The sequence below is a fragment of the Bufo bufo genome, chromosome 2, assembly GCF_905171765.1.
Source record: "Bufo bufo chromosome 2, aBufBuf1.1, whole genome shotgun sequence".
NCBI classification, from domain to species: Eukaryota; Metazoa; Chordata; class Amphibia; order Anura; family Bufonidae; genus Bufo; species Bufo bufo.
This window is the reverse complement of record NC_053390.1, coordinates 37,802,427-37,829,898: the sequence shown is the minus strand read 5'-3', so window position 1 is coordinate 37,829,898 and position 27,472 is coordinate 37,802,427. Positions and strand designations below refer to the sequence as shown.

General features: G+C 44.4%; 1 protein-coding gene across 4 annotated transcripts in view; it reads right to left on the bottom strand.

The window, feature by feature from the left end:
* The window catches only part of DAB2 (DAB adaptor protein 2), an 84,030-nt gene that overhangs the window by 31,125 nt on the left and 25,433 nt on the right, over positions 1 to 27,472 (bottom strand). For 2 of the 4 annotated variants that reach the window (XM_040420936.1, XM_040420939.1), the window contains exons 2-8: positions 19,430 to 19,620; positions 16,952 to 17,091; positions 10,158 to 10,256; positions 7,226 to 7,357; positions 5,380 to 5,463; positions 1,850 to 1,876; positions 963 to 1,016 (exon numbers count right to left, since the gene is read on the bottom strand). In XM_040420936.1, the coding sequence (XP_040276870.1) occupies positions 963 to 1,016; positions 1,850 to 1,876; positions 5,380 to 5,463; positions 7,226 to 7,357; positions 10,158 to 10,256; positions 16,952 to 17,091; positions 19,430 to 19,517 (624 nt within the window). In that variant the 5' untranslated portion in view covers positions 19,518 to 19,620. Of the gene's footprint in view, positions 1 to 962; positions 1,017 to 1,849; positions 1,877 to 5,379; positions 5,464 to 7,225; positions 7,358 to 10,157; positions 10,257 to 16,951; positions 17,094 to 19,429; positions 19,621 to 26,218; positions 26,369 to 27,472 lie in introns of those variants that run through there. The other 2 variants (XM_040420937.1, XM_040420938.1) reach the window with 2 other exon arrangements.

Sequence of the window (27,472 nt, the reverse complement as noted above, 5' to 3'; positions counted from 1 at the left end):
GTCCCCTCTAGAAGCCAGAACATGCTATACCCCCCACTACCTGGCCGATACTAGTGAGTCCTTTACAAGGGAAACTAATATTGAAGGGATCGAATGTTGTCTCTTACTCCTAAAAGTAGTGACTCCCTTAAAGGGCCTGTTTCATCAAGACAACCCTTTTCTTTATGCCCTATAGACAAGATCTCCCGCTTAGGACCACCCTCGATGAACCAAAACAGAGAATTGCAAAGCAGGTGTAGCTCCAGGTCTGGTTGACCCAAGCCAGTCCTTGTAGTATATGGCCAGCCTGTAATACTACATTTCCCCTCTAGTGGCCACTGCAGGGAAATGTATAACCATACGACGATGATTGTCTGTGGTTGCAGGAACGGGACCCTAGGTAATTAGCTGATATAATAGAAGGGTTTGTCTCTCTTTTTAAGTAACGTGGTAGTCAGGGCTTCTTTTTTGGATGGAGCCAGGTAAAAACAGGTATCAATTTTTTTATACGAAATTATATCTTTTGTATCACTCTGTTCCTATTGTCCAATCATGTCACTATTGCACTGTGTACTATTACACTTACCGACACATATTCAGCCTTAACAAGCTTTGTTTTTGGTCTGACAAGGGAAGGAGAGATTAACATTTAGTGAAGATTTGGGCGATACGGGCGTGCTGATGCATATTAGACACTTACAGCAGTTCCTTCATATACTTTCTTCAACAGGGGGTGACTCTCATATTAGAGAAGGGCAGCCCAGACAAAAAACAAATGTATCCAGTCCCATAGACAGAGTACAGGCTACTGTAATTTAGACCCTGTATTCCGCTACTGGGCTTCCAGGGCAATTCGGGGAGATGATTTCAGATTAGATATAGGAGCTGCTGTAAATGCTTTTTGCATGTGTGTAGCCATCAATGTTCATCAATTCACTGCACAACATGAAGGAGGTGGAAACTATCAGCAAGTTGTTACTTACTAGTTTCATTTTGTCGACATCGTTGTTAATGCTAAGCAAAGCATCACTTCCATTCTGTAGAAAAACACGGATGTTTAGCTAGCAACAGGTAGGTGCTCAATAGCGTTACTTTCCATAGAAATGCAAAAAAACAAAACAAACAAAAAACACATGGTCCATATCGCCTGTGCTTAAAGTGTAACTAAAGTGAAAAATCAAAACATCACAGCCCTCATGTACAGAAGCTTTGTAGAGCTTAAAACAGCAGACCTGTCCTTCTTTCTAATGCTTTGAGATGAAGTTGTTTTCATTGTCTGCCATGTTACAGATACAGTAGAGTTGCAGCCGGTCACGGACACCAATTCTAAAAGCTTGCTACACTGCATTACAGTTCAACCTCCTTTTTCCTCCCTTCTCCCCTCTTAGCACATCTGTGGTCATGCATTGCAGAGCACTGCTGGATTGAATAAGTGCAGATGCTGCTGTAATCACAGGACCTTAATAATAGATCGCATATTTCCTCGACAGACACACAGACAGTTGCAACAGTAATGACATGCTTGGGTGATATGTTCAAGATCTATCTATTCATCGATCTCTCTACTGTATAAATCTATCTCACTACCTGCCGATCTCTTGCTGTCTCTATCCATAAGGTGACATCGGCAGGGAGCAAGTAAATAGTTGCAGTAATTCAGTGATTAAGTTTGCAGCTCACTGCCTCCTACAAGATCAGCCCACTCTTCTTCTGTTGTTGTCATAAGTGATTGGATTGGCTACTAGAAGCTCCACCCTGACTATTTTTACAGAGTTGATTCACAGAAAAATATCAGTTAAAAAAAACTTCCAACAATTTCATTCAAATGTCTAAAACACTTTAAAACATGTTCTGATCAATGGACCCTTACCTCTACTGGCTGGTTACCTTCTTCATTCTAAAAAATAAAGAAAGACATGAAAAAATAATTTGTTTATAATAAAACAACTTGATTCCAACTTTGTCCATTAGAGGGAGACATTCTGTTATGTAAATCAGGAGCACATGAGACGGCTTTCTAATCATGACATATTACGTAATTCATAGAGCTTGTTTTTTCTATTTAGTCTTTGGGACCCTAGAAAAAACAAGATACTGGGATAGGAGATCTTGTACACAAACCAGTTATTCTTAAAGGGGTTGTCGGGTTCAGAGCTGACATACCTCCATTTTTACCCAGGCAGCCCCCCCTGACTTGAGCATCGGAGCAGTTCATGCTCCGATGCTCTCCTTTGCCCTGCACTAGATCGCGCAGGGCAAGGGCTCTTTTGTTTGCAATAACACACTGCCGGGCGGAGGCTTCCACCCGGCAGTGTGTTCGGTGATGTCACCGCTAAACCCCGCCCATCAGTGCCAGTGACGTCACTGGGCTTTCTGGCAGCACCATGGAGAGCCCGGTTAGTCACCGGAAGCTCGAAAATGCCTTTGCCCTGCGCAATTTAGCGCAGGGCAAAGGAGAGCATCCAAGCATGAAGTGCTCCGATGCTCAAGTCAGGGGGGCTGCCTGGGTGAAAATGGAGGTATGTCCAGGTTCAGCTCTGAACCCATACAACCCCTTTAAAGTCCCAGACAGTCTTAAAACAACTAGGTAATAGCTTTTTTACATGTATGGTGCTGCAGCTTAGCCAGTTCAGTCCTAGTTACTTGTATAGACTGAGCCGCAGTACCCTGCAAAGCCACACTCCTGTGTATGGCGCTGTGAATATTAAGGGGGTGCTGTACTCCACCAAGGGGCCACACTGTCTTTGTTCTGTAAACCCCAGCCCTTACAATCACACATTGATTGCTTATCTTAAGGACTGTACATCCTTGAGTACCCTTTGCTTTAAATCTCAGAGATCACCTGCAATCAGAGGAGTGTTTAATTCTCCTGCAGCACCCCCACAGGAGATCTGAGGTATTACACAATTTCATTTAATATCAGTGTAATACATGAACATGCCAGGTCCTCCAGTGTGAGGGACACTCTCTGTAGCTTCTCCAGCTAATAGGTGAGGGTCCTGAACAGGGAATCGTCCTTTTCTATTAAAAATTCCTGGGGAGTTGATTGCCCAAGGATCCAATTAGAAGGATATTTGCGAATTTGAGTTTAATATCTCACAATTTTAATCACGTATTGATACAATTCAATATTTTGCATAGATTATATGTTACGCCCTTATGGCTAAATAAATGTGGGTTAAGAGATAGTATTAAGTGTCCACGGTCTGACTTTTTGGGGGCTGATCACCTACATATGCTCTGGTCTTGTCCAGAACTAAAATAATACTGGATTGCGATTAATAACTTTGTTACTCATAAATTGAGACTCCCGATTCCATTTATGGTTGAATGTTGCATATTGAGTGATGTCTCTAAAGTAAATTGCCATAAATATAAAAAGATTCTTTTGATAAGAATACTGTTGGCTTTTGATCACTCGAGCCTGGTTCTCACGAAATGTTCCAAATTTGAATACTTGGATAAACTTGGTTAATAGAGTTAAAAACTATGAGAATGTCCTATATAGGCAAAGAGATAGTCAGAAGAAATGGACTAAGATATGGGAGGCCTGGAGGTCTTAATCTTCCTCGTCCCCAATTTTATCCTTCCACTTCCCATGACTTCTCTTATTCTCTTCCTAAGGGCGAATGCACATGAATGTATTTTCTTTTTGCGGACCATATGTCCCCCAAAAAAATGGAAGTTAGGCCTCATGCACACGACCGTTTTTTGGGTCCGCATCTGAGCCGCAGTTTTTGCTGCTCGGGTGCGGACCCATTCACTTCAATGGGGCCGCAAAAGATGCGGACAGCACTCCGTGCGCTGTCCGCATCCGTTGCTCCGTTCCGTGGCCCCGCAAAAAAAATATAGCATGTCCTATTCTTGTCTGTTTTGCGGACAAGAATAGGCATTTCTACGGACCACAAAAAACGGAAAGGTCGTGTGCATGAGGCCTTAGGCTACATGTAACGGCTTCACTGCCCGAGCCACCAGAAATCCTAAAAGTAACTCTGTCACTGCCTTAGCCCATCAAGGATCTTTAAAGGGGTTGGCCATGGCTCCCTGACTCTTTTCACTGGACTTCCAGTCCCCATCTGTCAACTACCGGATGGACAGCGCCACATGCATTGCTGCAGCCAATGACTGGCCTCCGCAGTGATGAGTCCTCCAGTGGCACATGACTAAGCAGTGGTGGACACGTCACCACTGAGGGCAGTCATTGGCTGCAGCAGCACACATAATCCTGCTTGTGCGGAAGTTGACATTTAGGAACTGGAAGTCCAATGAAGATACCAGCAGGAAACAGGTGAGGGGGCACAAATAAAAAAAAACAACAACAGCTGGACAACCTCTTCAAATAAACCCATTTGCTGCCCTAGCCCACCATAGATTCTAAATTAATCCTTTCACTGCCTTGGCCCCCCGAGGTCCTAAATGTAACACCTTTGCCACCATAAGCCCATCAGGGATTCTAAAATGAATCTATTTGTGTCCTATACCACCACAGAACCTGACTTTTACCCCTGCACTATTCTAGACCACCAGTTATATTTGCATGAAACCTTTTACTATCCTAGACCACCAATGATACTGACACTAACTCATCATTGCTACAGACTACTGGGGATAATGACATTAACCCCATTATAACACTAGACCACCAAGGATACTTACAATAACTCTTCATTGAAACAGGCCACCAAGGATAATGACATTAACCCCGTTATGGCACTAGACCACCAATGATACTGCCACTAACTCATCATTGCTACAGACTACTAGGGATAATGACATTAACCCCTTTATAGCACTAGACCACCAAGGATACTGACACTAACTCATCATTGCTACAGACCACTAGGGATAATGACATTAACCCCTTTATAGCACTAGACCACCAAGGATATTTACAATAACTCCTCATTGAAACAGACCACCAGGGACAATGACATCAACCCCTTTATAGCACTAGACCACCAATGATCCTGACAATAACTCATCATTGCTACAGACCACTAGGGATAATGACATTAACCCCATTATAGCACTAGACCACCAAGGATACTTACAATAACTCCTCATTGAAACAGACCACCAGGGATAATGACATTAACCCCTTTATAGCACTAGACCACCAATGATCCTGACACTAACTCTTCATTACTACAGACCACCGGGGATGCTGGAGTGAACCCCTTCGCTAGTCCTAGACCTGAATGCTGTATAATACTATTTACCTGGATGCTGTGTGACTAATTATTGCATGTTGTGTCCATGTCCCTAGTTGCCCCGCTCAGTACCTACAAAGGCTTACAGGTAAATTTGGTCTCAGGGAAGCTCCCGTGTCTAATAGTTGGAGAAGTGAAATAAGTTATATATCGTATCTAATTCTTCCTGGGGAGTTAATGGAGGACGCACCTTCTTCTTGTCTTCATCTTCCTTTTTCTTTGTGTTATAGATGACCTGGAATAAATCTTTCAGATCCACAACCAGAGGTTCAGCCTGAAACAGAGACAGAAGAATGACCATAAACTGGTGAAGAAACGGAGGAAGCACAAACCCCTGTAGCAACCAACACTGTCAGGGTCATTGGTTTGAAGGTTTCCTGCCATGATTGATTTAATGATCGAAAATCAGGCATCATACAGTACATGCCAATCTCTTTCTAGCAAAGCTAGAACGAGTCCTGCACCTCACGTGGATCCAGAGATCTCCTCATTCATTGCTCCAATTGTTCAGTTACATTTATTTCAGGCTGGCAGCTCGGGGAGGGCATGTCCTTTCTCAGGGGGCGTGTCCTTTCTCAGGGGGGCGTGTCCTTTCTCAGAGAGAGTGTGTTTTCTGCTGCAGCTCTCTCCCTGTAACTGCCACAGCTTCTAACAGCACATATGGCTGGTGGTGGCAGTTGAAGATTTAAACTCAGTGAGATGGACAGGAAATGAGGAAAAGAAAAAACAGCAGGTGGCGCTATACAGACAGATTTTATGGAATAACTCACTGGTTATAATACTCCTTTCTCAGAGAGAGTGTGTTTTCTGCTGCAGCTCTCTCCCTGTAACTGCCACAGCTTCTAACAGCACATATGGCTGGTGGCAGTTGAAGATTTAAACTCAGTGAGATGGACAGGAAATAAGGAAAAGAAAAAACAGCAGGTGGCGCTATACAGACAGATTTTATGGAATAATTCACTGGTTATAATACATTTTTTATTACATGCAATTACGCAACTATTCAGATCAAGGTGTTGGTTTAATAAAATGTAGACTATTGTTGGTGGCAGAAGAACCCCTTTAAGTATCAAGATGAGGATTGCTGCATTCATAAATACAGATCTAGAAGACTGTGTCATATAACGTCTATATTTATTATAATTTTATAGCTAATAATTTTATATACGCTTCGTCTATATTGGGCTGATCATGGGTTACATCTGGTTTCCGTCAGTCACATCTGCAGCTATTTTAATATTCTGCTGCTTTTCTCACCTCACCCGTCCGCAGCCTCCGGCTACTTCTGTACCTTTACACAGCAGGACTTCCAGTTGTGCAGATGCAGTATATACTGTACACCAGACGCTGCAGTCTGCCCCCCTTGTGCAGGTCCAGTGCAGTAGGTTTGCATTCACATGGTTAGCAGGGAGAACAACATGGCTGCCCGGACCCAGACCTGAATTGTGAATTACTTGTCTGTATGGGCCTCTGCTTTAAGGCTTGTTCACACGACCGTGCCCGTACTGTGGACCGCAAATTGCAGTCCGCAATGCACGGGCACCCACCGTGGCCCAGCCACATGGGGATCGCGGACCCATTCACTTGAATGGATCCACGATCCTTCCGTTCCGCAGAAAGATAGAGCATGTTCTATCTTTTTGCGGTGCGGATGCACGGAACGGAACCCCGTAGTGCTTCCGTAGTGTTCCATTCCGTGCTTCCGTTCCACATCTCCGGATTTGCGGACCCATTGAAGTGAATGGGTCCGCATCCGTGATGCGGAATGCCTACGGAACGGTGCCCGCGTATTGCGGATCCGCAAATGCGGTCCGCAATACGGCAAAGGGCAGCACGCGTTCATGTGAACGAGCCTACTGGGAGGACTCGGCAGGTGTGTCTGAGGTCTACTCCACCTGCGTCTTGTGAACGGCCATATTGATAATTATTTAGCATTGACCAATGGGAGGAAAAATGAGCAAAACCCCCTTTTTTCCCCTTATTAGTAACTTCCTCCCAGGTGACCGCGTTCACATTACTAATCCTGTGCACCGTACCTGCTGCGCCGTTTTTATGGCGAAGAACTGATGCTGTCCTTCAGCTCCGCAGACGTAGCCGAACGCTCGGTTGTCAGTCACATCTCGGGCGATGAAAGAAATCTTATTAACGGGATGTTCATGCTCGATTACCTGGAGAGCAATTAACGAGAAGATGTCCTAATGATGGACTGATAGAGTGCAGACATACAGTAATGGATGGCGACTGTGTATACATGTGTGTACAGGGGTATGTAATGATATATAGGAGTATAGGGGTATATATGTATGTGTATAAGGATATATATGAGTACAGGGGTATATATGTGGGAATATGAGTATATATAAGGATATATATGAATATATGGGTATATATGTATGTGTACAGGTGTATATATGTATGTGTATAAGGATATATATGAGTACAGGGGTATATATGTGGGAATATAAGTATATATAAGGATATATATGAATATATGGGTATATATGTATGTGTACAGGGATATATATGAGGGAATATGAGTATATATAAGGATATATATGAATATATGGGTATATATGTATGTGTACAGGGATATATATGAGGGAATATGAGTATATATAAGGGTACATATGAGTATATGGGTATATATGCATTTATCTATATGGGAATCTAAGTATATATAAGAGTATATATGAGTATGTGGGTATAGATGCATGTACATAGGTGTATATATGTGGAAACATAAGTATTCGAAAGGGTATAGAATAGTATATTGTTATATATGCGTGTATATAGGGTACCAGTATATAGGCAGTATAAAGGTATATATAAATATATGGGTATATACTGTATATATATATATAGGAATATAAGTATATAAAGGTATATACTGTATGAGTTTATGGGTATATATGTGGGAATATAAGTTTGTATATTGGTATATGCGCCATATGCATTTATCTACATAAGTATTTGTGAGGGTGTATAATAGTATATGGTTATATATGCGTGTATATAGGCAGTATAAGTGTATACACTGTATATATATATATGGGTATATAAGTGCAAGTATAACTGTATATATTATTATATAGGTGGTTTATACAGTATATATATATATATATAACAAACAGACCCAGTGTAGTCGGAATCTGAGGCATCTGCCGCTTTCTTTCCTCTCTTCTACCGTCTGTCGATTATGAAGAGGGAATGGAGTAGAACACGACAGCAAGATCAGACTACACACTGTGTTTGTTTGTAGTCTGTAACCATGGAGACACATAAATAAGCATAGGAGCTTCATACACAAAAGGGTTGATTATTATTATTTTTTTTTAATCAAGACCACGTCCTTACAAAGCCTTTGATCATTGAACTGCACAGACAGAAAGCAGCAGGGCCTCCTCCTGCCCGGCTCCCACCTCTGGAATTCCCCACCGCAGGTCCCAGGACAGGGGGGCCATTACTTAATGTGGGAGGGATAGGATTATGGCCATAGAGATGGAAATGATGTTATTTCTGTATCCCGGGAAGAATATGAGGCTGTTACTGAACCATACGTGAAATCTCCGGGGCGTCCTCCTCACACCCTCGCTCTGAGCCGTATTTAGACAGCTGGGGGGGGGTCATAAAAACTCGTCACCTTCTAACAGCCAAAGCGCCCAGTGAAGCCACATTTACCGGAACGGCCTGTTCCAGATGACTAAGGCTAATGACTAATTCTGCGGAATTCTCACTTCATTTTTCTCTGCGAATATGTGAAAAAAATATACAGAGTATACAGAGAATGTATATATTTTGGATGAAGCTCCGCAGGAATCTGAGCAGCTCCAGACATGACATATACGTGTATACATCTGCGCCGTCAGACAGTGCATGTCTTACCGTATATACATGTATAGGACGTCGTCCATAGGGCGCTATAGACCCTCACTGTACGTCTCTGTGCGTCCGATATTACTCAGGGGGTCACACAGAGATTTCCATATGAATTTGCAAGAAAAATTGCCCCATTATTGCGGCGTTCTCCATGAGATGTATTGCGGGACCATGTGGCGGCATGTGGCCCCCAATGAGCCTCATGTAAATAGGCCTTTTTTTTCCCTCACACAGAATCTGAGAAAACTGTTGCATTTTTCATTGGATGCGGCATGACGGAGCAACCTACAGAGAGGGGCCATATGGCGGTATATGACTTTCCATGGCTGCACTGTCCTTATAGGGGGTTGTCCCATTTCAGACATTGGTGGCATATCGTTATTATATGCCCCCAATGTCTGATAGGCGCAGGTCCGACGCCTACCTCTCGCAAAGTGAAGGAGAGCGAACCGCGCACATGCGGCCGCCCTCCATTCATTTCTATGGGAGTGCCAAACATAGCCGAGCTCCGGAAGTGAATGGAGCGGTGTCCACACTTGTCCGGTGCACTTCCCATTAATTTTTATGGGACTTCTGAAAATAGCCAAGCGCGCCGCTCGCCTATTTTCGGCATATGCTGGGATATGCTTGAAAATTGCGGGTCCCACTCCAGAACGGGGCCCTGAAGTGAATGGAAGCAAGCTGCGCATGCGCTGCCACCACTCCATACACTGCTATGGGATTTGGGGTTGGTGGCCTCGCTTGCGTGGCTTGCTCTCCATTCACTGCTATGGGTTGGCTATATTTCGGAAGTCCCATAGCAGTGACTACCAGTCAAACGTCTATGTCATAAATTTCCTATAAGGGACAACCCCTTTGATGTGACGTAATGCTAAGGCAAGATTGATATGTGGTTGTCAGGCATTTTCAGCCACGGCCGGTTGTCAGTTGCCAACTTGGCCCTTGAGTTCAGGACAGAGAAGAAGCAAAGAGGTTGTGCGGAGCTGAAAGCAAACTTCTCCCTGTCTCTGTGCTCTGCTCATTTATGTAATCCTACAGTATGTCTAGACATAATGCATTATGTACGAAGGCGAAAAAGTTACAAAAACTTACCCCGGTTTTCTCGTCAATTATTTTTATGCCCGCAAGTGAAATGTTCACCCAGATCCGCTGCTTGTGTTGTCCCTGAGATCGAGCTGCGGCTGCCATGCCCTGCAACAAAAAAATCATGCCATGCAACGTTAATACTGGAGGCCGAGCAGTGGACTACGGCCACCATTGTGTGCGTGGCCTGTGTACTTTATCGGTCACGCACACAATGGTGGTTGCTGCCGGGCAGCTTGTGGCTCCTGACACATGGAAGGCTCGGGGAACCTCTCCAGGCAGTGCACCTCTAGGGGTATTGGCATGGAAGCCGGCACACACGGTACATACAGCACTGAATTTATTTATTTACCATACGTTTTGATATTTTGGTTTACAGGTCGGCAAAACAAATGACCAAAGGAATGCGGAACAGGGATGTGAAAGCCCACCACCACCACCACATAGAGCAGTGATGGGGAACCTCTTAGAGACCGAGTGCCCAAACTGCAACCCAAAATCCACTTCTTTATAGCAAAAGTGCCAACACGGCAATTTAACCTAAATACTGAAAAATACCGGCCAACTAAGGGACCATTCACACATCCGTATGTGTTTTGCGGATCCACAAAACACGGACACCGGCAATGTGCATTCCGCATTTTGCCAGCACTATAATAGAATATGCCTAATCTTGTCCGGACAAGAATAGGACATGTTCTATTTTTTTCGGGAACAGAATTGCGTACCCGGAAGTGCGGATCCGCATTTCCGGATCCGGGCAGTACATAGTGAGGCCCCATAGAAATTAATGGGTCCGCAATTCTGTTCCGCAAAATGTGGAACAGAATTGCGGACGTGTGAATGGAGCCTTAAGCTGTGGGGGTTTGTTTCTTAACACAGGCCCCCCAAAAATGTCCCATTAGTGGCCAGCAGTATTAATAAGACCCCATTAGTGGCCTCCGGTATTAATAATGCCCCATTAATGGCCCCCATAATTAATAAGGTCCCCATTAGTGTGCCGCCAGTATTAATAAAGGCCCCCATTAGTGGCCGCCAGTATTAATAAGGCCCCCATTAGTCCCCCCCAGTATTAATAATGCCCCATTAATGGCCCCCAGTATTAATAAGGCCCCCATAAGTGGCCCCCAGTATTAATAAGGCCCCATTAGTGGCCTCCTGTATTAATAGGGCCCTCATTAGTGGCTGCCAGTATAAATAAGGCCCCCATAAGTCCCCCCCAGTATTAATAATGCCCCATTAATGGCCCCCAGTATTAATAAGGCCCCATTAGTCCTCCCAGTATTAATAAGGCCCCCATAAGTGGCCCCCAGTATTAATAGGGCCCCCATTAGTGGCCGCCAGTATAAATAAGGCCCCCATAAGTCCCCCCCAGTATTAATAATGCCCCATTAATGGCCCCCAGTATTAATAAGGCCCCATTAGTCCTCCCAGTATTAATAATGCCCTATTAATAATGCCCCAGTAGTGGCCCCCGTAAAGTTAATGCCCCCATTAGTGCCCCCTAGTATTATTTTTCCTCCATTAGTGGCTCTCAGCATTAATAAAGCCCCCATTAGAGACCACAGTATTATTAATGCCCCCTTCCCCACTCTGAAACTCACCTCCTTCATTTGCTCGCTCCGCGGCGAACAGTCGCTGCTCGCTGGATGCACAGGACAGGACCGGCGCTCCAATATGATGACGTCTCACAGGTCCTGCTGCTTCCAGTCAATGTCATCACAAAGGAGCGCAGGTCCTGTCCTGTGCATCCAGCGAGCAGCGAGTGTTCACTACGGCCCGAGCAAATGGAGGAGGTAACTCGGACATGCTGCGGATTTCATATACTGACAGAAACTATACGCCCATATGAATAGCTCTATTCATTAACATTAGCAGCGGATTCCGGTACATAAAATCTAGAATATATGGATTGCAAATACGTTCATGTGAAAGACATCTTTGTGTTTCAGTTCCTCACCATAATCAAGTACACTCTTGGGAGTAATCCTGTCCATAGCTCTCAGCTGAGAAGTGGATACAGTTGTATCCAGTCTAGACAATGCTCTGTGAGCTAAACAGCCTGGACTCCAGACTGATACATTGTAACAAACTAGTACAGTTATATCCAGTCTAGACAATGCTCTGTGAGCTAAACAGCCCGGACTCCAGACTGATACATTGTAACAAACTAGTACAGTTATATCCAGTCTAGACAATGCTCTGTGAGCTAAACAGCCCGGACTCCAGACTGATACATTGTAACAAACTAGTACAGTTGTATCCAGTCTAGACAATGCTCTGTGAGCTAAACAGCCCGGACTCCAGACTGATACATTGTAACAAACTAGCACAGTTGTATCCAGTCTAGACAATGCTCTGTGAGCTAAACAGCCTGGACTCCAGACTGATACATTGTAACAAACTAGTACAATTGTATCCAGTCTAGACAATGCTCTGTGAGCTAAACAGCCCGGACTCCAGACTGATACATTGTAACAAACTAGTACAGTTGTATCCAGTCTAGACAATGCTCTGTGAGCTAAACAGCCCGGACTCCAGACTGATACATTGTAACAAACTAGTACAGTTGTATCCAGTCTAGACAATGCTCTGTGAGCTAAACAGCCCGGACTCCAGACTGATACATTGTAACAAACTAGCAGAGTTGTATCCAGTCTAGACAATGCTCTGCGAGCTAAACAGCCCAGACTCCAGACTGATACATTGTAACAAACTAGCACAGTTGTATCCAGTCTAGACAATGCTCTGTGAGCTAAACAGCCCGGACTCCAGACTGACACATTGTAACAAACTAGCAGAGTTGTATCCAGTCCAGACAATGCTCTGTGAGCTAAACAGCCCGGACCCCAGACTGATACATTGTAACAAACTAGTACAGTTGTACCCAGTGTAGACAATGCTCTGTGAGCTAAACAGCCCGGACTCCAGACTGATACATTGTAACAAACTAGCACAGTTGTATCCAGTCTAGACAATGTTCTGTGAGCTAAACATCCCGGACTCCAGACTGATACATTGTAACAAACTAGTACAGTTGTATCCAGTCTAGACAATGCTCTGTGAGCTAAACAGCCCGGACTCCAGACTGATACATTGTAACAAACTAGTACAGTTATATCCAGTCTAGACAATGCTCTGTGAGCTAAACAGCCCGGACTCCAGACTGATACATTGTAACAAACTAGTACAGTTATATCCAGTCTAGACAATGCTCTGTGAGCTAAACAGCCCGGACTCCAGACTGATACATTGTAACAAACTAGTACAGTTGTATCCAGTCTAGACAATGCTCTGTGAGCTAAACAGCCCGGACTCCAGACTGATACATTGTAACAAACTAGCACAGTTGTATCCAGTCTAGACAATGCTCTGTGAGCTAAACAGCCTGGACCCCAGACTGATACATTGTAACAAACTAGTACAATTGTATCCAGTCTAGACAATGCTCTGTGAGCTAAACAGCCCGGACTCCAGACTGATACATTGTAACAAACTAGTACAGTTGTATCCAGTCTAGACAATGCTCTGTGAGCTAAACAGCCCGGACTCCAGACTGATACATTGTAACAAACTAGTACAGTTGTATCCAGTCTAGACAATGCTCTGTGAGCTAAACAGCCCGGACTCCAGACTGATACATTGTAACAAACTAGCAGAGTTGTATCCAGTCTAGACAATGCTCTGCGAGCTAAACAGCCCAGACTCCAGACTGATACATTGTAACAAACTAGCACAGTTGTATCCAGTCTAGACAATGCTCTGTGAGCTAAACAGCCCGGACTCCAGACTGACACATTGTAACAAACTAGCAGAGTTGTATCCAGTCCAGACAATGCTCTGTGAGCTAAACAGCCCGGACCCCAGACTGATACATTGTAACAAACTAGTACAGTTGTACCCAGTGTAGACAATGCTCTGTGAGCTAAACAGCCCGGACTCCAGACTGATACATTGTAACAAACTAGCACAGTTGTATCCAGTCTAGACAATGTTCTGTGAGCTAAACATCCCGGACTCCAGACTGATACATTGTAACAAACTAGTACAGTTGTATCCAGTCTAGACAATGCTCTGTGAGCTAAACAGCCCGGACTCCAGACTGATACATTGTAACAAACTAGTACAGTTATATCCAGTCTAGACAATGCTCTGTGAGCTAAACAGCCCGGACTCCAGACTGATACATTGTAACAAACTAGTACAGTTATATCCAGTCTAGACAATGCTCTGTGAGCTAAACAGCCCGGACTCCAGACTGATACATTGTAACAAACTAGTACAGTTGTATCCAGTCTAGACAATGCTCTGTGAGCTAAACAGCCCGGACTCCAGACTGATACATTGTAACAAACTAGTACAGTTGCATCCAGTCTAGACAATGCTCTGTGAGCTAAACAGCCCGGACTCCAGACTGATACATTGTAACAAACTAGTACAGTTGTATCCAGTCTAGACAATGCTCTGTGAGCTAAACAGCCCGGACTCCAGACTGATACATTGTAACAAACTAGTACAGTTGTATCCAGTCTAGACAATGCTCTGTGAGCTAAACAGCCCGGACTCCAGACTGATACATTGTAACAAACTAGCACAGTTGTATCCAGTGTAGACAATGCTCTGTGAGCTAAACAGCCCGGACTCCAGACTGATACATTGTAGCAAACTAGTACAGTTGTATCCAGTCTAGACAATGCTCTGTGAGCTAAACAGCCCGGACTCCAGACTGATACATTGTAACAAACTAGCACAGTTGTATCCAGTGTAGACAATGCTCTGTGAGCTAAACAGCCCGGACTCCAGACTGATACATTGTAACAAACTAGTACAGTTGTATCCAGTCTAGACAATGCTCTGTGAGCTAAACAGCCCGGACCCCAGACTGATACATTGTAACAAACTAGTACAATTGTATCCAGTCTAGACAATGCTCTGTGAGCTAAACAGCCCGGACTCCAGACTGATACATTGTAACAAACTAGTACAGTTGTATCCAGTCTAGACAATGCTCTGTGAGCTAAACAGCCCGGACTCCAGACTGATACATTGTAACAAACTAGCAGAGTTGTATCCAGTCTAGACAATGCTCTGCGAGCTAAACAGCCCAGACTCCAGACTGATACATTGTAACAAACTAGCACAGTTGTATCCAGTCTAGACAATGCTCTGTGAGCTAAACAGCCCGGACTCCAGACTGACACATTGTAACAAACTAGCAGAGTTGTATCCAGTCCAGACAATGCTCTGTGAGCTAAACAGCCCGGACCCCAGACTGATACATTGTAACAAACTAGTACAGTTGTATCCAGTGTAGACAATGCTCTGTGAGCTAAACAGCCCGGACTCCAGACTGATACATTGTAACAAACTAGCACAGTTGTATCCAGTCTAGACAATGCTCTGTGAGCTAAACAGCCTGGACTCCGGACTGATACATTGTAACAAACTAGCAGAGTTGTATCCAGTCTAGACAATGCTCTGTGAGCTAAACAGCCCGGACTCCAGACTGACACATTGTAACAAACTAGCAGAGTTGTATCCAGTCCAGACAATGCTCTGTGAGCTAAACAGCCCGGACCCCAGACTGATACATTGTAACAAACTAGTACAGTTGTATCCAGTGTAGACAATGCTCTGTGAGCTAAACAGCCCGGACTCCAGACTGATACATTGTAACAAACTAGCACAGTTGTATCCAGTCTAGACAATGCTCTGCGAGCTAAACAGCCCGGACTCCAGACTGATACATTGTAACAAACCAGCACAGTTGTATCCAGTCTAGACAATGCTCTGTGAGCTAAACAGCCTGGACTCCAGACTGACACATTGTAACAAACTAGCACAGTTGTATCCAGTCTAGACAATTCTCTGTGAGCTAAACACATCATCTGCAGAGGAAAATAAATCTTTCTGCTGGTTTGTTACAATGTATCAGTCTGGAGTCCGGGCTGTTTAGCTCACAGAGCATTGTCTAGACTGGATACAACTGTACTAGTTTGTTACAATGTATCAGTCTGGAGTCCGGGCTGTTTAGCTCACGGAGCATTGTCTAGACTGGATACAACTGTACTAGTTTGTTACAATGTATCAGTCTGGAGTCCGGGCTGTTTAGCTCACAGAGCATTGTCTAGACTGGATACAACTGTGCTAGTTTGTTACAATGTATCAGTCTGGAGTCCGGGCTGTTCAGCTCACAGAGCATTGTCTAGACTGGATACAACTGTACTAGTTTGTTACAATGTATCAGTCTGGAGTCCGGGCTGTTTAGCTCACAGAGCATTGTCTAGACTGGATACAACTGTACTAGTTTGTTACAATGTATCAGTCTGGAGTCCAAGCTGTTTAGCTCACAGAGCATTGTCTAGACTGGATACAACTGTACTAGTTTGTTACAATGTGTCAGTCTGGAGTCCGGGCTGTTCAGCTCACAGAGCATTGTCTAGACTGGATACAACTGTGCTAGTTTGTTACAATGTATCAGTCTGGAGTCCAAGCTGTTTAGCTCACAGAGCATTGTCTAGACTGGATACAACTGTACTAGTTTGTTACAATGTGTCAGTCTGGAGTCTGGGCTGTTTAGCTCACAGAGCATTGTCTAGACTGGATACAACGGTATCCACTTCTTATTTAGAGCAGAACGAACTATGGAAAGGATTACTGCTTGTGAATAGAACCAACAGTGTTCTCATTCACTGACAGCAAGCAAATATTTTGAGACTGTTAAGGATTTGAATCACAAGCATATTTAAAAGTTCCACAACTTTTAATTTATATACCAGTTTACTAAAGCACAGGACTCTCACCTTCAGCTTCATCATGGAGTCCTGACTCATTTTATCGCCACGTGCTTCCGGCACATCATCAATTCCAATTAATTTGGCTTTATATCGTACTCCATCCCCTTTAAATCTGGCCAGAAGGAATTCATCTGTCTTCTCCGGACCTGCGGGAATATCAGATGACATGGTCAATCAACAGCTTGAATTATTCCTTCCCTGAATGCCTGAAGAACTAGAATCCCCAGCATGTCTGGCCAATAGTCCTCCTTGTCAGCCCTTACCAGCTTCTCGAATGATGAAAATCTTATAATTGGGAAATCAGTATTCAGTGAGGCGACCCAATATTCTGTAGCACTTGTGTAGTAAACCTAGGCTGATGGCACAGGGATTGTAAATCTGCCCAGAACAGCAGGACTATCACATTTCAGTGGTCACAGTGGGTCCTTCATTCAGCACTTTACATGAAAGCCAGGTGTCTGCGGGCTGGAGGACACATGGGTTGGATTAACCATCTAGTCTCTTTGCTGTGTTTGCTTCTTTGCAGGATGAAGAACCCTGGAGGTTGTGAGGATCATCACCTGTCAAAACATCATCCTTCAGCTTCTCCTTCTGCAAGGCCACATTCCCAGCTGCAAATACTTCCATACTCTGGTTCTTGGGTCTGAATTAGGTTTAGTGATTTGGTCTAGGGTCTAGCACAGGGATGGGCAAACTCGGCCCTCCAGCTGTTGTAAAACTACAAATCCCACCATTCCCAGTCTGCCTACAGCTATCAGCCTACATCAGGGCATGATGGGATTTGTAGTTTTAAAACATTTGGAGGGCTGAGTTTGCCCATCCCTGGTCTAGCATCTGATCTGGGGTCTGAATGAGTTTGTGTCAAATCTGTATAAGTTTAAGGGTCTGATCTTGGATGTGACACATATTACTGGTATCTGTATGATCATATATTGGGCCTGTAGATAAAGCAGTAATATGTAGAGATGAGCGACCCCGAGGAAGTTCAGGTTCACCGGCTTCGGCCAAACTTCAGGTCAAAGTTCGGGTTAGGGACCCAAACTTGACCTGCACTTGACTCAGAACCCGGACCCCATTAAAGTCAAATGGACCCGGACTTCACTTTATTATTTTTCGTTATAACATGGTTATAACGGAAAATAATAGCATTCTTAAGACAGAATGCTAAATAAAATGGCCATTGAGGGGTTAAAAATAATTTTAAAAAAGTCACCTCATCCACTTAATCGCGCAGCCAGTATCCTTTTCTTTCTGCAGGACCTGCAAAAGGACCTGCGGTGACGCCACCGCAGGTCCTGCTGAATGAAGATAGAAGGACCTGCGGAGATGTCACCGCAGGTCCTTCTCTCTTCATTCAGCAGGACCTGCGGTGATGTCACCGTGCTCACCACGTGGTGAGCGCGGTGACGTCAGCGCAGGTCCTTTTGCAAGTTCTGCAGAAAGAAGAGGCTTCGCGATCAATTCGATGAGGTGATTTTTTTAAATTAATTTTTTAACCCCTTAATGGCCATTTTATTTAGCATTCTGTCTTAAGAATGCTATTATTGGGTTCGCTCAACCCTAGTACAAATGTAGATTAGCTTTCTGAGTAGATCTCAGTGTGGTGTAGCTATATTACATAGAGTATATGATATGTAGATGCCAGCACACAGCTCGTGGACAGGGCTCTGCCCTCAGTCTGGTGTCTAGCCCTGTCAATCAAGGGGCGCCTCTTGGTGCTCAAATTGCTCATTTGCATATGAGTTTGAATTAGGTTTAGTGTTCTGGACTAGGATCTAGCATCTGACCTGGGGTTTAGGCATCTGTTCTAGAGTATAAATGAGTTTAGGGGTCTGGTCTGATTTTTCTATTATTAAGTAATAAATCTGGAAGTTAATTAATCTGCAAAGTTTGTGAAGCAGTAATAAGACAACATATTTAGTGTGGGTGTTCAGCTTGGACTGTCACCAACTATGTCACCTAATGAAGACCCCTGGCCTAGGCTATACAGCCCCCTTCTCCCCTGGATATTGTACTATATATCCTTACGGGACCTTAACACATTTACTCATCTGTATTGGGAAGTCAGAGCTCCTTTTTCACAAAATCTTGCTTATCTTCAGCCACCACAAGGGGGAGCTCTCTGAGTATATAATTCTGTTAAGTTCAAGAATAAGTCTGATTGTAGTGAGCTCTCCCTGGTGGTGGCTGTGGGGTGGCAGAATATTATAATTTAACTTCATGACTGTGTAAAGGGCCGCACAGAATTTACAGCTCGATGTAAGTAAAATACCAAAGGAAAACAAGAATTGTATCGAACTATCCAATGGACTATACCACTAGCTTTTTTGCATCCCGCCTTACGTTCCCTGAAATCTACATTTTCCTTTCGGCATTAAGGGGGCCCATTCCTTGTAGTCTCAGGTCCATGCATTTTAAAATGTTGGTTCTGTAAACAGTGTGTGGTGGGGGACGTACCATAGTACATTAGACAGTTTACATTACCTTTTTTCTTTTCCTTCTTTGTCGCTGGTTTGGCGGCTGGAGCCACATCAGTTGAAGTGCTGGTGCAGGATTCTACATCAGTAGACATGTTTGGAGGCCTGCCTCACAATGTCAGTATCATTAAATATACTACGGACCAATGACAGAGGATCTCCCCGAAATCAGCTCTCAAAGTAAGGGCATATTTCCACCTAAAAGAAAAATAAGACGGCTTTTACTACAGTTTTTGCAACAACAAAAAAATCACAGATGACTCTAAGGTCAGACTACACAGGGCTTGTTTGTAGTCTGTTACCATGGAGACATATAGGTCTGTATAAGCGTTTTTTTTTAATCAGGATGTTGCTCCATTTTTGGGGGAGAAATAAAAAAAAACTGGTCACAAAACTTTACACATCCCATTGTCTATTGGGATGCCATGGCTGATGGTACCACACACCAGAGAATTTTTTGGAGAGCTGCTTTCCAGGAGGCTTTAGGAGACTTCTATCACCCTTGGGAAGGTCTCCACTTTATCTGAGAGCCTCCTAGATGCTTTCGAGAGAGTGAACAAATGTGCTTTATGACCTTGGGTCACTTTTCCACCCCATTATTCCTCATTGTGGAGTCTCACACAGATTCTTACTACTCAAGTACCAAAGAGGATGGGATTAACAAGTGCTGAGCCATCTCTTTTCAAGGGTTCTATAGCAGCTGTATGGCCGGTCCCTATGTTGTGTTCAACTATAGGCATCACCCATTTATTTAATATTATTACCACCATCTTATTACTACGATATGCAATCATTTCACAATCGGCGTGGGTGTGACCTCTGAGATGCCCACCGATCCTGTGAATGAACGGGCCACAGCACTGATGTGTCTTCTAAGTTTTCCCTGTGCAGCGGCGCTCCCGGCCAACAGGATGAGCATGGAATTGCAGCTGGCACCTATTCACTCGAAGGGGCCATCAGCAGCGTGTTGTGGTCTCTTCATTCTTAGGGGTCCGAAATAGAATCACGAAGAATGATCCTAATAATATGCCATGACTTTAAAGTGATTGCCCCCCAAGAAAAATTATTTATCATTAGGGCATCAATATTTGATCAGTGGGGGTTTGAGTCCTTGGCATCCCATGGATAAGCTGAAAGAAGGGGCCATGTCTTGTGGTCACTTGTTCAGTTTATTCATGCACAGTGCCATACATATGGTTGTGGTGGTTTTTGATACTGCAGCTTAGCCCCATTCAAGTGTATGGGATCAAGTAGAAGTAATAGACGCTGTGCATGGGAAAACAAAGGAGGAACATGGAAGCCAACAGTCTCAGGCAACTAGGCTGCATTTACAATAAAGCACCCAAGGGCATGGGCCTAGGGCAGCGCCAGAGAGAGTTTGGCCACTGGTGGCTATGGTTAATGCTAATGGTGGATAACAAAGAGAGCTCTCCAAACACAACAGCAGTGTCTTCAGCAAGACTATAAGGACCTGTGAAGACTTCTTATAGGGGCGGAACTCAGCAGTGGTGGTAAAGGACCTGTGATGACATCAGGTTGGGAGGAGCTTAGCAGTGGTGGTGAAGGACCTGTGATGATGGCACCTAGCAGGGGTCCTGGAGGTCAGACCACCACCTATCAAATATTCATTGCTTCTCCTAAGGTCTGTTCAAAGATTTGTCAAACATCGTACATTTGTGTAGTTTTGCTGCCGTTTTTACAGAAAATTGTGTCTAAAACCGGACATTTTTTTGCCAGGATGTTTCTTGACAAGCAAAGCCTGCCAAATTCTGTCAATTCAGGAAATAAACTGGAAATTTCCTGGAGTAAAAGTTGAATTTGCTGGCGAGCCTGACAAGAAAATCGGATTACCCAGTGAACGGCAGGGAGCTGTAAACAACTCTTAGGCCAAAGTGAATTACTGGAAGATGGACCCCAGAGACGGAGGCTTCGGAGCAGCTGTCGGCCTTACTTCACATCATCTCCGAAACGTTCTGTACCCTCCAGCAATACATAAAAGCTCCAGACGTTCCTGTGCAAAGTGAATAAACCCTCCAGCCAACCTTCGGGAGAAGCTCGTCCTCGTAAAAAAGCTGAAGTGAAGACCATGATGGCTCAGGGGGGCGAGAAATAACTCTTATCGTATTAACCCCATCTGTACTCAAAGGGATTGTCCAGCCAAAGGCATTTGTGGCACATAAACAATATAGACGTCTTATAGGGCGGGAAGTCCCACCGATTGAGACCACAATGATCACATGACATAGCCAGTGCCACCCAGGGGCTTTATTAAACCTAGCCAGTGCCACCCAGGGGCTTTATTAACCCTAACCAGTGCCACCCAGGGCCTTTATTAACCATAGCCAGTGCCACCCAGGGGCTTTATTAACCATAGCCTGTGCCACCCAGGTGCTTTATTAACCATAGCGAGCGCACCCAGGTGCTTTATTAACCGTAGCCAGTGCCACCCACGGCTTTATTAACCCTAGCCGGTGCCACCCACGGCTTTATTAACTGTATCCAGTGCCACCCAGAGGCTTTATTAACTCTAGCCAGTGCCACCCAGGGGCTTTATTAACCCTAGCCAGTGCCACCCAGGTGCTTTATTAACCCTAGCCAGTGCCACCCAGGGTCTTTATTAACCCTAGCCAGTGCCACCCAGGGTCTTTATTAACCATAGCCAGTGCCACCCAGGGGCTTTATTAACCCTAGCCGGTGCCACCCAGGGGCTTTATTAACTTTTGAGTGAACACCGTTGGTTACAAAAGATGCCAGGTGTCTGCAGGCATCTCTTAGGGACAGGTATATTCAGAATGTACAGTGAAGTTGCAGTTTTTATTTTTACTGCCATGAAAATGCAGCAATTTAAATAAAAAGTGGAAATTTTATCACACTGTGGTAATCGTAGACTCGCAGTAAAATATTTGCGTCAGTCACAGTAAAAATTGTGATTTGACCGCCCATCTGAATATACCCTAACAGATGGTTAGTGAGGCGACTAAGGGTATAGCATTAGGAGCTCTGAGTTCCTCCATCCCATCACTCATGTCACTTTGTCACAGTGCCACCCGACCACCACTGCTGCCTCCAGTCCTCCACGTTATATATGCCTACATATTAATTATTTGAATTACTGCAACTTCCATACTCCTCCTTGGCCTAAAATACTCCTCAAAAATGCTAAGAGGAGTATTTTTACTCTTCTGGAAAAAATGCTGCACAACCTCTGATTATCATAGTGGTTCAGAATGTCCAAAAAGAAAAAAAAAAGCTGACTTATAAAATGTGCAGTAAATCTGATTAGTAGAAAAAAATAAAATCCACAATTGTTTTTGGTTTATGTTAATTTAATGAAAACTATTATGATGTTTCCATTGGCAGTGGCTCTGGGGACGGATCGTCTTCTGTTTTCCTACCTCAGGCTTTATATTGGCTGCAGGGTGTGCTTTCATTGTGGAATTCTGCTGAGAATCTTACTGCCAAAATCCAGAAGGATTCAAAGAACAACTCCATTTTTTAACTTCATGCTGTTTGTGAGTTCAAACTTCTGCGCTCAATAGTACCATGATATATTTATATCAGTCAAAGCTCTATTTCTCTGATACAAAGCTCCGCATCTTCTGTAGAGAACTAGAGTCTCATGATAAAATTCTGTCTGCCTGCAGCCACCACTAGAGGGAGCTCAGGAGAGACCAGTATATAGATATATACAGTCACCACAAGAGGGAGCTCAGGAGATTAGTTTATACACAAATGCAGTCACCAGGAGTGCACCACTAGAGAGAGCTTAGGAGATTACTGCATACAGATATATACAGCCACCACTAGAGGGAGCTCAGGAGATTACTGCATACAGATATATACAGCCACCACTAGAGGGAGCTCAGGAGATTACTGCATACAGATATAAACAGCCACCACTAGAGGGAGCTCAACAGATTACTGCATACAGATATATTCAGCCACCACTAGAGGGAGCTCAGGAGAGACCAGTATATAGATATATACAGTCACCACAAGAGGGAGCTCAGAAGATTAGTTTATACACAAATGCAGTCACCAGGAGTGCACTACTAGAGAGAGCTTAGGAGATTACTGCATACAGATATAAACAGCCACCACTAGAGGGAGCTCAACAGATTACTGCATACAGATATATACAGCCACCACTAGAGGGAGCTCAGGAGATTACTGCATACAGATATATACAGCCACCACTAGAGGGAGCTGGGGGGATTACTGCATGCAGATATATACAGCCACCACTAGAGGGAGCTGGGGAGATTACTACATACAGATATATACAGCCACCACTAGGGAGAGCTCAGGAGATTACTGCATACATATATATACAGCAAACACTAGAGGGAGCTCAGGAGATTACTGCATACAGATATATACAGACACCACTAGAGGGAGCTCAGGAGATTACTACATACAGATATATACAAGAACCACTAGAGGGAGCTCAGGAGATTACTACATACAGATATATACAGGAACCACTAGAGGGAGCTCAGGAGATTACTACATACAGATATATACAGCCACTACTAGGGGGAGCTCAGGAAATTACTACATACAGATATATACAGCCACGACTAGAGAGAGCTCAGGAGATTACTACATACAGATATATACAGCCACCAATAGAAGGAGCTCAGGAGATTATTGTATACAGATATAAAGAGCCACCACTAGAGGGAGATCAGGAGATTGCCAAATACGGATATATACAGCTATACAGCCACCACTAGAGGGAGCTCAGGAGATTACTACATACAGATACATACAGCCACCACTAGGGAGAGCTCAGGAGATTACTGCATACAGATATATACAGCCACCACTAGAGGGAGCTCAGGAGATTACTGCATACAGATCTATACAGCCACCACTAGAGGGAGCTCAGGAGATTACTACATACAGGTATATACAGCCACCACTAGAGGAAGCTCAGGAGATTACTACATATAAATATATACAGCCACCATTAGAGGGAGTGCAGGAGATTACTGCATACAGATATATACAGCCACCACTAGAGGGAGCTCAGGAGATTACTACATACAGATATATACAGCCACCACTAGAGGGAGCTCCAGAGATTACTACATACAGATATATACAGTCACCACTAGAGGGAGCTCAGGAGATTACTGCATACAGATATATACAGCCACCACTAGAGGGAGCTCAGGAGATTACTGCATACATATATATACAGCCATCACTAGAGGGAGCTCAGGAGATTACTACATACAGATATATACAGCCACCACTAGAGGGAGCTCAGGAGATTACTACATACAGATATATACAGTCACCACTAGAGGGAGCTCAGGAGATTACTACATACAGATATATACAGCCACCACTAGAGGGAGCTCAGGAGATTGCTGCATACAGATATATACAGTCACCACTAGAGGGAGCTCAGGAGATTACTACATACAGATATATACAGCCACCACTAGAGGGAGCTCAGGAGATGACTACATACAGATATATACAGTCACCACTAGAGGGAGCTCAGGAGATTACTACATACAGATATATACAGCCACCCTTAGGATAACTACCACTAGAGGAAGCTTAGGAGCTTACTGCATATTGGGTTTTCAGCAAACCTGATTTTTCTTTCCCTTTATATATTCCAATGGGGAGGGTCAGGAGACCCCCTTACACATTAGGCTGTTGGTGGATCCTGATGAGAATTTGATGTAATGTGTATAGCACCTTTAACCCTTTGATTGGGTGTGATGCACAGAAGATCTTGGCATCATGACTACAAGCAGCTGTGTAATCGCTCTTCTAAAAAAAGGTTTAAACTCAGTTTGGAATTTGGTTGAGTCACATTTCCCGGCCTGTATTAATACGTCCTCGGATGAAAGGTGACTGCACGGGGGTCCTGTGTCACAAAAGTTTCTACAATTGTGTAGAGAAGGGTCTACGAAACAGAGGAGCGGATGGACCCTAGCTGTAGTCGGCCCCATCCCTTCTTCCAATCAGCAGTACGAGTCTACATGGGCTCCCCTCTTTACAGACACTTAGGGCTCATGCACACAACCGTATGTATTTTTCGATCAGCAAAACACGGATCTGCCAATAAAAAAAACGGATGACATCTGTCGTCCATGTAGCATAGGTTTTTTTGTTGATCCATTGTAACGGTGCCTATCCTTGTCCGCAAAATAGACAGGAATAGAACATGTTCTATTTTTTTTGTTGCGGAATGGGCTTGCGGACATACGGAAATGGAATGCACACGGAGTCCAAAAAATGGAACGGACACGGAACGAAAATGCGGCGGTCGTGTGCATGAGCCCTTAGGATGGGGCGGGGGGGGGCGTCACTTATCTTAAAGGAATGGAAAATTGGGACTAGCATCAAAACGGGTGCAGAATGGGTTACAGGAGTCTAAGGAACATCTTTTTTTGGGGGGCAAATTCATGATGTTTCCCTGAAACCTGCTCTTACGACAAGTCTATAAATCCACCCCATCATTGTGCAAAATGACAGACTCAGCACTGTGCACCTGTCCAACCTAACCCTGCTACATCCATAAAGTGCAACGAAACCAGCAAATTCTGCTGACACGTGCAGGAATTCAGTTAATGTCCGTGTCATTTCAGAAGGGGCCGCGAGGAGTTCACGGGGTCAGCTCCATCCTGCACAGACATTTCCTGCAGCTCTTTCCTCTCGCGTTTCGTATGAGAAAGGAAAAGCGGCGAGCGCAGGAGGAAATGCGTTTCCTTTGTGAATGGAAAATGCGCAGCCTTGGGCCAGTGATAGAGGCTGCCATGGGGGGACATACCCTGGATGATTAAGGACACGTATATATATGCCAAGGTCTAGCTAGGCAGTGCCGCCATTGAGGCGTCTGGGAAAGCTTCTTCTTCTGGTCCATGCGAAGTGACTTCTTTCTTGCGGTTCTCGAACCCTCAAAATCCCAATACATCAGCTGTGACTGCGCAGGAACAGGCATTTCCCCTCAGATGACTATGGCTTTGGGAGGGCCTTCTCAGAACCTTGAAGAACCTAAAGACATTATATAGATCTTCTGCGATCCACAACCATTGGAACTGGAGCCTGTAAGATCCTGCCCTGATCACAGGGTCCGCACAGACCAGGCCCAGTTGCGAAATATCTGATTATTTTATTCCAGCCTAGAGCTGTGATGGTCAACCTCCAGCCGTGGTAAAACTACGACTCCCAAGATGCCCCCTTGCTTTGGCTGTTCTCAGAACTCCATAGAAATGAATGGAGCATGCTGGGAGTTGTAGTTTAACCACAGCTGGAATGCCGGAGGTTAGCCATTATTGGCCTAGAGGAACTTCAGGTTTGGAAAAAAAACTGCTGTCTTTCTGTTCAAATGAGAAAATAAAATGTTTTTGCAGGTGACTGCTATTGAGGTTCTGAAGCAGCTGCAGCTGTGTTGTAAGAGAGTGACTGCAGCTAGAAGACGCTGCTAGTGCTAGGCGCACCTAATCTCAGTATTGTCTAGCAGCCGCTCGTAAAATGAACATGACCAGACCTGAGCCCTGATATTGGGGTCAAAACAGATCAGGCCAGTAGAATAGCTTCCGTTATATCGTCTTGTTCTCCGAGATAACCAGCGCCAATATATTCTGGCAGCGGCTTATCTCCCCTCTGCTCCATAGAAGCAATATGGCAAGATAAAACACGCCAAGGGTGAATCAGATCATTCTGGAGCCCTTCTGGCGGGTTTATGTCCCTGTGCTGACGGCACAGAATCCAGTCCTACCTCCAGGGAGCAGATAACACCTCGACTCAGCTTTTCCCACATCGTTTCTGAACATCCATTATCAGTTGAGGAAGATCCAGCACATTGTGACTTCCTTCTGCAATCATGCCTAGGAAACATGGGCCGCCACGTCCGCCCTCTCCTGACCATTGTGCTGACAACGTATCCTATAGCCCAGGAAGCTGCAGTCTTTTGTCACGGTTAACCTGCCGTGTCCTCCATCTCCACGCCGTCAGCAAAAATCCTGCAGAAATATCTCCTATTAACCCAACGAGTGAATCAATGGCCAAGATCCAGGCACAA